This window comes from Condylura cristata, unplaced genomic scaffold, assembly GCF_000260355.1.
Source record: "Condylura cristata isolate star-nosed mole 26May11 unplaced genomic scaffold, ConCri1.0 scaffold00017, whole genome shotgun sequence".
Taxonomy (NCBI): Eukaryota; Metazoa; Chordata; class Mammalia; order Eulipotyphla; family Talpidae; genus Condylura; species Condylura cristata.
The window spans coordinates 30,348,524-30,359,730 of NW_004567118.1; the positions used below are offsets into that span (position 1 = coordinate 30,348,524).

The 11,207-nt window shown below is 47.0% G+C and overlaps 2 protein-coding genes across 2 annotated transcripts in view; both read right to left on the reverse strand.

Moving 5' to 3' along the window:
• Positions 1–8,142, reverse strand: part of LOC105853178 (NACHT, LRR and PYD domains-containing protein 1-like) — a 43,568-nt gene extending 35,426 nt beyond the window's left edge. Inside the window, exons 1-3 of the mRNA XM_012726090.1 lie at positions 8,029–8,142; positions 7,511–7,693; positions 1,131–1,230 (exon numbers count right to left, since the gene is read on the reverse strand). Coding sequence (XP_012581544.1) covers positions 1,131–1,230; positions 7,511–7,693; position 8,029 — 284 coding nt within the window. The 5' untranslated portion in view covers positions 8,030–8,142. The remainder of the gene's footprint in view (positions 1–1,130; positions 1,231–7,510; positions 7,694–8,028) is intronic.
• A 1,106-nt stretch (positions 8,143–9,248) lies between these two features.
• LOC101626331 (NACHT, LRR and PYD domains-containing protein 1) overlaps positions 9,249–11,207 on the reverse strand; it is a 116,883-nt gene continuing 114,924 nt past the window's right edge. Inside the window, 2 exon segments of the mRNA XM_012726091.1 lie at positions 9,249–9,302; positions 10,054–10,172. Of these exon segments, the coding sequence (XP_012581545.1) occupies positions 9,249–9,302; positions 10,054–10,172 (173 nt within the window).

Sequence of the window (11,207 nt, forward strand, 5' to 3'; positions counted from 1 at the left end):
CTGTGCCACCAGGGAGGGCCCACATGTTTTTATTTTTAAAGGGATTATTTGCCAATAATAGCAATCAACATGTTAATGGTGAGGTCCCAGCATGTCAATTTCTGTAGGGTTTGTTGGAAATGACATTAGCTCCCAGCCTAGAAAAATCAGTATCACTGACTTGACATTTGCCAAGGGCAGTGTGTTTGTGGGAGACCTTGATCATGACTATAGATACTTATTACTCATGACTGGAGACCCTCAGGGGACAGGACTGCATTTTACCTACAGGGTTACTAGTGTGGTAGTGAGACATAGTGGATATTCATAAAATAGGAGCATATAATGGAAATATATTAAATGAGATTTGATAGCCATAACAAAGGAAACAGAATGTAGGTGCTTTGGAGCCCTTGAAGAAACCACCTACAGGACAAACTATAGACAAGTGAGTCAATTCAAATGTACTGGCTATTAGTTACATGAAGGTTTATTGTAAACTTTGTTGGGTGTGACAATACATTGTAGTTTGGGATATTAAGTCTTTATTTGCAATTTTAAAAAGTGCATCACAACATATTTAAGAATAAAAATCACTTGCTCTCATACATTTAAGATATAGTACAACAACAAAAAAGAGGGAAAGTCAACAGTTGAAACACATTTGACATGTTGTTGTAAAAGCTGTGTGATAGGTAAATGTCAGAGTCTATATACTAGGTTTTGTTAGGATTTTTTTTTAAGGTTTATTCTATTTGTTTATGCCTAAGAATTGATGTTAGGCCAGAGGTTCAGGAGGGTGCAAGGACTCAGCAGAGACACAATGGGGAGCAACACAGGGCTATCTACTGAAATACTCTGTAGTGGGGAGCAAAGGGTGAGCTGGAGAGGTCTGCCATGCCATGTAGGTTGCCTTCCTGGCTGCCAATATATTTATAGTGCCGAGACCCCTTACGTCACCAGGAAAGTCCCTTGTTTGGAAATTTCTATAACAAACCTCTTTTCGCATTAATAAAGTAATCACCCAGTATCTCAACCGTTGCTTGTGTTGTGGTTTGTTAGTGGAGAGGATTCCCTGGGACAATGTGTGGACCCAGTGTGGGGTCACAGAGATCAGGCAGACATGGGAGCACCCTCACTCCCTCACTCACCGGTACTGGCTCCTTTCTTGGTCAATCACCTCGATAGCAATATGTCCTTTGGGGCCCCAGAACTCATCCGTGGTTGTCAGAGGCTCTGCGTGCAGATTGCCTAGAGGGGTGGGAGGAGGCAGAAAGACAGGTTCCACCCATGCTACTTGACAGTGGCTTCCCTCTGGAACAGGCAGCGTCGTGGTCAACGCTAGGACCTGTCCCAAGCCCTGATGCTGGAGCGGGGAGGCCCCACCCAACCAGGTGGCTGCACAGCCAGGGGGTGCGGTGCAGACTCCACCTCTGCTCCTGGGGTGCCTGCTGAGGAGGCCCCGCCAGCGCCCTCTGACCCAGCCCTGCCCACTCTCCCCTTCCCCTCGGCCCCAGTGCCAACTCCTCTACATGCTCTAGGCTGGCAGCTTATGACCTGTCAGAATATGGCTCAAAAAAAAAAAAAAATGATAAAGGGTAGAGAAGAGAATCCAACACCTCAGATCCAGAGTGGGCTTTGGGAGTTGGGTCCTGGGTCAGAGCCTGAGACAGGACAGGTGCTTAGGAGAGGAGCTTCTCCCAAAGGTGGGGAGAGAGAACAGAAACCACCTGGTGGAAGCAGTGGAAGATCTTGTAAAATAGGGCTCTTGTGAGAGAACATCCTGTCCTGCCCCACAAAAGAGAAGGGGGATGGAGGGTATGAGCCCCTCTGACACCCAGCCAAGCCCCTTCAAGCCCCCTGATTCTGGTCTCTCTCTCAGAGGAGCTGTGTTATCAGTCATCCCTCTTTCTCTGGGGTTCTATCAGAGGTTGTCACATTTGGCTCCTGGACACAGAGTCGTTTACTCTCTCTGGGTTCTGGGAGGAAGCTGGTTTGTTTCCATTCAATTTACTCATCCAAATCTGAATTCCTGAACCCCTCCCTGTCTCCATTCTCCATGTGTCTATCAATACCTCCCCCATTAGCCCACCTATCTTTGTCAAAACTGGGGTGTCATCCTCCCCCCCCACACTCTTTTTTCTATCCCTGTCTCTCACCTGCTCAGCCTCCACCCTAATCCCAGAGCCTGATATCTCTTCCAGAATCACTACAGAGTTACTTGCTCTTGTCCATCTCAGTCCATTGTCTGAGCAGCTTATTCTAAAGAACCACATCACTGTTGAAGCCCTGAGACATTTCACTGTTGAAGCCCTGAGACATTTCTTCATTGCTTGGGTTAAAAGTGAAATTTTTCATTTTTGTTAGATTTTATTTGTTGAATATATATTTTACGTCATTATCCCTTTTTGTACAATATATGCTTTCTCCTTTCAGGTGGAGTCACTGTAAATTTCCTAGCAACAATTCACCCAGAGTCCCTTGTGCTCTTTCCTCCCCTGTTTTGATACTTCTCCCTCCTCTACCTCTGAAGGATGTCTCTGATTTATAATTGCCTGTCAATTTTTTAAAGATTTATTTATTTATGCATACAGAACTGGGATACAGGCCAGAGGTGTAAGGGCAGTGAGAGAATTCACCCGAGACAGAGTGGGGAGCAGAACAGGCAGACTGTTAAACTGCTGAGGGGAGCAGCAGGCGGGTCAGGAGAGGTCTGCCACTCCATGTGAGTTACCTCTGGGGCAGGCGGGGATCTGTCTCATGTGGAAGTGGCCTTAGCCTCTTAGTGCTGTGCTTTAACCCGCTGTGCCACCGGGGAGGGCCCAATTTTGTTTTTTAATTTATTATAATACTAATTTTTTTCCTGATCCTTTATTTAGTTTGCCTATATTCCTCCCATAAGTGAAGCCATCTGATAGTTTTCTTTTTCTGACTTATTTCACTGAGCATAATCCCTTCCAGCTCCATCCATGCTGCTCTGAATGGCATGAGTTTATCTTTTGATTGCTGACTAATATTCTGTTGTGTATATGTACCACATCGTCTGGATCCAGTCACCTATTTTTGGGCATTTGGGTTGTTTCCATATTTTACCTATTCTGAATAGTGTTGTAATAAACATAGGGTGCAGGTGTCCTTTGAGTAGATTCCTAGGAGTGGAATTGCTGGGTCATGTGATTGCTCCAAAAAATGAAAGTTTGTAATATGAATCTAAAGCCCAGATTGTGCTTCTTCTCTGCCCATGTGTGCCTTTTTCCTGTTCACATAACTCTAGATGTACAATTACAAACTTGTTAAAAATCACCTGGAGGACAGAAAAACTAATTAAAATAATAAACCAGGTTAGTAAGGTAGCAGGATACAAAATCAACATGCACAAATCAGTAGCCTTCCTGTTTGCAAACAATCAATCTGAAGAAGAAATTAAGAAAGCTATTCCATTTACAGTTGAAACAAGAAAACTAAATAACTGGGAACAAACTTAACTGAGCAGGTGAGTGATCTATACAAAGAAAATTATAAAACATTATTAAAAGAAATAGAAGAGGACACAAAGAAATGGAAAGACATCCCCTGCTGATGGATTGGAAGAATTGACATTATAGCCATCCAAACAAAAGCAATTTACAGATTCAGTGCAATCCTGATAAGAAAATGAGGATTTTTCTATCACTGAAAAAAAATCTCAGTGGCATTCTTCAAAGAAATAGAATAAATATTGATGAAATTGATATGGACTCACAAATAACTCAAATAGCTCCTGACTGAAAAGAGGGTGAATGGAGCTATCACAAAGAATATGAAATGGAATAAGGACAGTTTTTTCAATAAATGGTGCTGGGAAAACTAGACCACACATGTAAAAGAATTAAACTACACTTTTACCTCACACCATGTACAAAAATAAACTCAAATTGGATAAAATAATTGCATGTAGGACTTGAAATCATAAAATATATAGAAGAAAATACAGGTAAAATATTATATGATTTATCTTTGTAACATCTTTAGACTCATTCCCAAAGTGAGGACAATGAAGGGAAAGATAAACATCTAGGATTATATCAAACTAAAAAGCTTCTGTACAGGAAAAGATACATCAACTAAAATAAAGAGACAATATACAGATTGGGAGAAAAATTTTGCACTCTGTTCAACTGGTGAGGGACTAATGACAAAGATCTGCAAAGAAGTCACAAAACTCAACAAAAACAAAGTAAAAAATCCAGTAAAAAAATGGGCAGAAGACCTAAAAACACACTTCTCCAGTGAGGAAACCCAAATAGTCAACAGGTATATGGAAAAAACAATGTTCAAATCCCGGATAATGAGGGAAATACATATAGAAATCATAGTGACATACCACTGTACACCAATGAGACTGGCACTTCTAAAAAAAACCTGGCAATAACAAATGTTGGCAAGGATGTGGAGAAAAATAGAACTCTCCTATACTGCTGGTGGGAATGCAAAATCGTCTAATCATTTTGGAACACTGTGTCGATTTTCTGAGACTACCAAAAATGGAGCTTCCCTATGACCCAGCAATTCCACTCCTAAAAATCTACCTAAAGGGTACAAAAACATTAATTTAAAAGGACACTTGCACACCTACGGTTGTTGCAGCATTATTTATAACAGGTAAGACTTTGGAAATAACCCAAGAGCCCAAAAATAGATGACTGGATTAAAATGATGATATGTGCACACACACACACACACAGTGGAATATTATACTGTAACAAAAGGATAAACTCATGTCAGCTAGAGGAAATGGATGATGCTGTAGGGGATTATGCTCAATGAAATACCCACAAAGAAAAAGAAAAATATCATATGGTTTTACATGTAGGAGGAATATAGGGGAAACTAAATAAGTGATCAGAGAAAAAATATTAACAAAAAAAACACAACACACACACAAGAAAATAAGCAGGCAACTAAAAATCAGAGACATCCTTCAGAGGAGGGGGAAGGAGAGGGATCAAAACAAGGGCAGGAAGCACACAAGGGACTCTATGATGGTACACAGGTGAATTGCTGGTGGAAATTCAATGGGGACTACATTTGAGAAAAGAAAGCAAACATGGTGTAGAATTATATAAGTAAATAAATTATTTAATAAAAAATATTCTGGAATAGTGAATTGGTCAAAGAAGATATGACATGAAAAGTAAGAAATAATGAAACCAATGGAAGTACAAATGACACATCAAAACACATGCAATGCATCAAAAGCAAGGATGATTGGGAGGGCTGTTTATACTAGTATATGCCTATACTAAGAAAAAGAATGATATATGTAACCTAACTTTATATGTCAAAGAGCTAAAAAATGACTAAATTAAGATGTAAAGTCAGCAGCAATCAAAAGAGTAGCTGTCTAAAATCAGACACATAGACAAATGAAACAGAAGTGAGAGACCAGAAATAAACACTTGCCTATATGGTCAACTAAAATTGCACAAGAAGCCAAGAATAATAAAGGAAAAAGGTTAATTTCTTAAATTAGTTGGGCTGGGAAAACTACCGATTGTTATCAAAAGAATGAAACTGGGCCTTTCTCTTACACTGCTCACAATCCCTGACAGCTGGGTTTCCTCTTTACACAGAGCACGTGCCTGACTTGAGCTTTGATTGCCCTCAGTAACCAATTCAAAGAGGCATCGATGTATGTTGCATAAACACATTTCCAGGCACACAACTAGATAAAGAGCTGGGTAACTTTCCCCATAAAGTTTCCTTTGTTTTATAGATCTTGGTTGATTTCAATAACTGACCACTTGGGTCACTTTCTCTTTCACTTTCCGTGTTTTAATTCCCTCTCTCCTGTTTTCATTTAGCACAATGAAAAGCGATCATGAAAGACTAGGCCCCCACCTCAGCCATAATAAAAGCAGAATCCAGGCCTGATATCTCCCTGTCTTTCTCCTACACCCTCTCCGTGTACCTCACTATGTAGTCCCAGGTGTGTTGTGCAGTTTCCAAGGTTGTGAGTAATAAACCTTTATTTTGTTAAGATTTTCTGGAGGTTGCTGCCGAAGGGTGTCTTGCAATCTCACTGAAAACCATAAAGGGTGGCCTAGTCATTACATTGGGTATTGGTTAAGAGGAAGATGGCACAGCACAGAACTCTAAATGATTGACAATCAAATGTGATCTCTCAAACCATAGCAATCCTAGAGGAAAACAGAGAGGAACATTTCCTTAACTTTGGTCCTGACATGATTTTATTTTTGTCTATGACACCAAAAGCACAAGAATAAATCCCAAAATCAGTAAGTAGGCCTATATAAACTAAAAAACAGGAAAGGAAGTGGTCAACAGAATGAGAAGACAACCCATCATGGGGGCATAAACAGTTACAAATTATATACCAGGTGAGGTATCCAAAATACATAAAGAACACAAATCAATAACCCGATTACAAATCAGCAATGGACTTGAAGAGACATTTTCTAAATGTAGACACGCAAATGCCCAAGTTCATGAAAAGCTGCTCAGCATCACTAACGATCAGACAAGTGTGAATCAGAGCAAAATGAGAGCCCGTGTCTCACTGTCGGGGAGGTTATCAGCAAGGCAGGAGGTGGGCAGTGGGGAGCCTGGGGGAGGGGCTGGGTGGTGTGTGAGGCCGCAGCAGGCAGCAGACATCTCGCCCAGGAACGGTGGTTCTGGGGTCCGGTGCTCTGTCTCAGAGCTTGTGTGTCCAGGGGCTCCGGAGACCCACGGAAGCCGCTGCTGGCCCCGCGCCAGCCCGGCCTGATGCCCAGGAGAGGACACCCAGACAGACACCGCTGGACAGACGTCCTCACTGGGGCCCAGGAGAGGCGCACCCTGTCCTGCTCTGCCTCTGCCCCCCGAGAGTCCCGGCCCCCCTGAGCAGGGGGGCGTCTGGCCCGGGGCCTGCTGGGAGTGACAGGGGTGGCAGGATGGCCGCGGCCGAGCCTGCGACTGGTGCTGACCGGGAGGAGAGCAGTGCGGGGGTTACCCTGTTATCTGTTTACCCGCACACATCCCCAGAGGGGGCTTCGCTCCCCCACTTTACAGATGGACCCCAGGACAGAGCGGGAGCCAGGCAGGCATCTGCGGGGAGCTGGACAGGACCCCACTGTCCCTCCCAGGGCCCCTCTGAGTGTCAGCCCCTCCTCTCTGGCCTCTGAGCAGCCCTGGGCACAGGAGGACACATGGGGTGCTGGGAAGGCACTGGCAGAGGAAGGTCCTGTGAGTGCTGCCTGCTGTGGTTAGGATCCCCCCTAGGGTGGGGGACCCCAGGCACTGAGTAGAGAATGTTTAGGAGGGTTCAGGGTGGGGCGAGGGGCAGAGGTCATGGGGGGAGCACAGTTGATTTCAATTACTGAACACTTAGGTCACTTTCTCTTTCACTTTCCAGTCTTTCAATTCCCTCTCCTGTTTACACTTAGCACAATAAAAAGGGATCATGAAAGACTAGGTCCTCACCTCAAGGACAATAAAAGCAGAATCCAGGCCTGATATCTGACACCAGGCAGAGGGCACTGTGCCTACTCACTTGATGTAGAAGCCTCACAACGAGCTGGCAGTGGCAGGGCCGCCTCCAGGTCATACGGCTGGGTCAAATGAGAAGAGTGTCTAGACAGCCGGAGGTCAGAATCCACGTATTCCTCTCTCCTTTCGGTCGCCTGCTCCATGTATTCACAGTCCACATTTGCCTCAGATGGATCCAGGACATTCACTGGAGGTTGGGGGATGAGAGGGGAGGAACATCAAGCAGGCAGGGAACGGCGGCCCCCCTCGGTCCCTCACCCCCAACTCAAGACTCCACTGAGACATTCCTGCCTGGGTCACTCCTGTCCACACTCACCCACAGCCCAGCTCTCACAGCCCAGAGAACCTGCCCATAGATGGTGTTGGGGGAGGAAGCTGAGGGGATGTAAGAAAAGCACAGAAAGGAGGAGCCCAGGGGGTGGGGACCCTGAAAAGTTCAGGAGACCGGGGGTCCCGGGGAGAAGGGGTGTCATTCAGGATCCCTGCTGGGTGGCAGGGTGAGGGGGTTGGGGTGACACTCACTGTTCTGTGTCCTCTGGGTCTTCCCTCTCCAGGACCTGGGCTCTGGGGTCTCAGCCTTAAGCACTGATGCTGACAGGAGGTGGGGGTGCCAGAGGGTCCAGCTCAGAGCGTCCACCCAGGTCTCCTGAGAGCCAGCCTGGCCCTGAGACACCCCTGAGAAGAACTGGCCTCTAGCAGCAGACCAGGAAGTCACCACAGGAAACCACACTGGGGCGTGGCCAGGGGAGGGGAGTGGTCAGGGCCTGCTAAGGGCAGAGGTTCAGAACAGGGCACCCACATAAGCCACCTCCACAGGCAGAGCAGATGTTGGAATCGGGGCGCTCACTGTGCTGGGCTGAGCCATGGAGCATACAGGTGCAGGCGTCTTCAGGAGTGCACCCAGAACCCCTAAACTCATTAGGGCTGGGGTGCAGGCTCTCTAGGGAGGTGGGCGTGGGGTGCCATGCAGCTCTCAAAGGAAATAGCAAGCCCAGGAAGCAGTGTTCTAGCCACTCCTGGTTTTCAGGGTTTACTGAGCCCCACTGCAAATCTGAGGAAGTACCAGGGGCAGTGAGGTGTGTGCTCCAAGCCAGGTCTGCTTTGTGGGAGCTCAGCATCAGGGAAATCGACATTCCCGGTGAGGAGACTGGGGACAGTGGGTGAAGATCCCTTTCTTATTAATATTACAGCACATTGACTTTCTGTTTCTCTCTAGTTTTTATTATTCTATTGTATTTTTAATTTTTAAAAAGATTTTTTTATTTATGTATTAATTGAATTGGGATTGGGGTACAAGCTAGAGATGCAGGGGCAGTGAGAGGATTCACCAGAGACAGAGTGGGGAGCAGAACAGGCAGATGGACGAAGTACACTGCTGAGGGGAGCAGCGGGCGGGTCAGGAGAGGTCTGCCACGCCATGTGGATCTCCTCCCAGGCAGGCAGGAATCGAACTCATGTGGAAGTGGCTTTATCTTCTTAGTGTTGCGCTTTAACCCGCGTGCCACCAGGAAGCCTGTATTTTTAATTTTTTGATGATTATTTGAGAATAAATTGCCTGTCATGTCTCTTACTTTGTAGGACTTTGGTCTGTCTACTCAGTAAAGGATGTTTTCTCACATAGCTGTAACACAATCATCAAATTCAGTAAACTGCAAATCCACCATGTCAACTGAATGTTAAACTCTGTTACATAGGCTTTCTTTTCTTGACAGCATTCAGGACATCAGAAGCAGCCACTATGCTCACTCCTGAGCCAGGTGCTGAGGAACAGGGTTGAAGAGAGGGTCCGAAAGAACCTAGAAACAGAGACCTGATGGCTTGAGAATGAGTTTAAGGGAAGAGGGACCCAGGGGACTCAAGACACCTCAGTACAAGCTCAAGCGTCCCGTGTACCTGGCCACCCATGTCAATGAGACAGCCCGCCCTACGTTCGTTACGAGACAGGGTTTTTTTGTTTGTTTGTTTTGGTATTCTGCATTATAGTGGTGCACGTTCACCGCCAGGGTCTGTGTTATGAGATGATTTTATTCTCTTTTCTTATCTAGATTGTCTCCCAGGCTTAGTGTCACTGACACAGGGAAAAATATCCTGACCTGTGCACGGCCAGTCTTGTAACCTGTGCTGGTCAGTCTCTGAGCCATGACCAGTCTCCCAGTCAGGACACTGACAATCTCCCTGTCTCAGCACTTCATGCCTTAGGGATCTCCAACAGTGATGGGCTGCAGCAGGGATGGAAAGGGTGAAACACTGAAGAGGGGTGCTGAGGCAACCCAACATGGGGGGGGGTCCCTCAGGTCTGCACAGAAAAGTCACTGAGACCTCTCTTCTCTGGGACCCAAATTCTAGTATCTTTCCTCTCCTTGCTGATGAGACATAAGGGCTTGACAAGGGAAGCTTTAGATATTTCCCCAGTGCTTGGTTCCTCAAGCAGTTTCATGCTCTTTTTGGACTTTTTCCTGTTCTTGCTCTTCTCACGCTACACAAAGCACCGCCCCACTTTTCTTGGGCTAACTTCTGCCTTATTTTCCTACTCACGGGCTCCCTTACCTCGACCCCAGGCCTGTAGAGCCAACCCATGCCCTCGGCTCCCTGGGGTGATTCGGTGATCTGGGTCCTTGGCTGAGCCAGCCCCATCTGTCCTGGGTTCCTGTGGAGGATCCTAGATGCTGGCTGGCAGGCAGGGGGTGGCCTGAGACCACAGCCCACATGCAGCGCCATTTCCCGGATGTCACATGCTCTGCACGTGGGAGAAGAGGAGCATTGGAAACACATCTAGGGTGTAGTTACTTGGGGAATTCATGTGCCAAGCAAATATAAGACAGTCCTTGGGGGCCAGGCCCTGAGGACCAGTGGTGACATGCCCTAGAGTTGGAGCCAGAGCCTGGTCCACTCCCTGGGCCCCAGAGCTAGCCGTGGTGGACAGAGGGAAGGAAGCGGGAGACCCTATTCAACTGGGCGTGTCTCTGTCTACAGGCACACCCAGTGCTATGGAGGCTTCCGGGACCCTTGGCGGCAGAGTCCTGGAGCATGCAGAGAAAGTAGTAGGGACAGGAGAGGGGCTGATGGCATGTAGAGTGGTTCTCAGGCCGGGAGTGAGTGGCTGCAGGGTCTGTCTGGGAGCTCGAGTGTGGTGATGGTTTATGTACAGCTGCGTCCCGCCAGCCCAGCCTACGCTTTGCTCCAGCAATCCAGCTGCCACCTAGTCTGAGGAGCCTCCTGCTTTCTGGGCTCTGGGCTGTGCTGAACTAGGGGTTCCCAGGCCCCTAGCATGGCAGTGGAAATGTGGGCATTGGGCGACGCCTGCCTTGGTGTCTGAAGATCTGGGGAGCTTGGGAGAATTTGGTAAAGGGTGTGTGACCAACATTAGAGCTAGAGGGACGAGGCCATGAGCAGAGGTCCTGTTGGGCGGGGGCTCTGGGTGCCTCAGGGGCACAGGGCAGCGGACCTGAGCCGGGGGCAAGGACAGGTCTCATAGGAGGAGGTGTCTCAACCCCCAGGGCTCCGCCTAGCCCTCTCTGGCTCTGAGGCTCCATGACAGCAGACAACAGAACACCCAGAAATGCAAGTACAACACAGATGAATAACAAATCTGGTATTGTTCCCATCACAAACTCCCATAGTGTCCACTGTCATTGTCTCAGTAGAAGTGGCCAGTGCCATGTCCCCTGCCCCTTCCTCTAGATGCCCAGGGAGGGTCCACA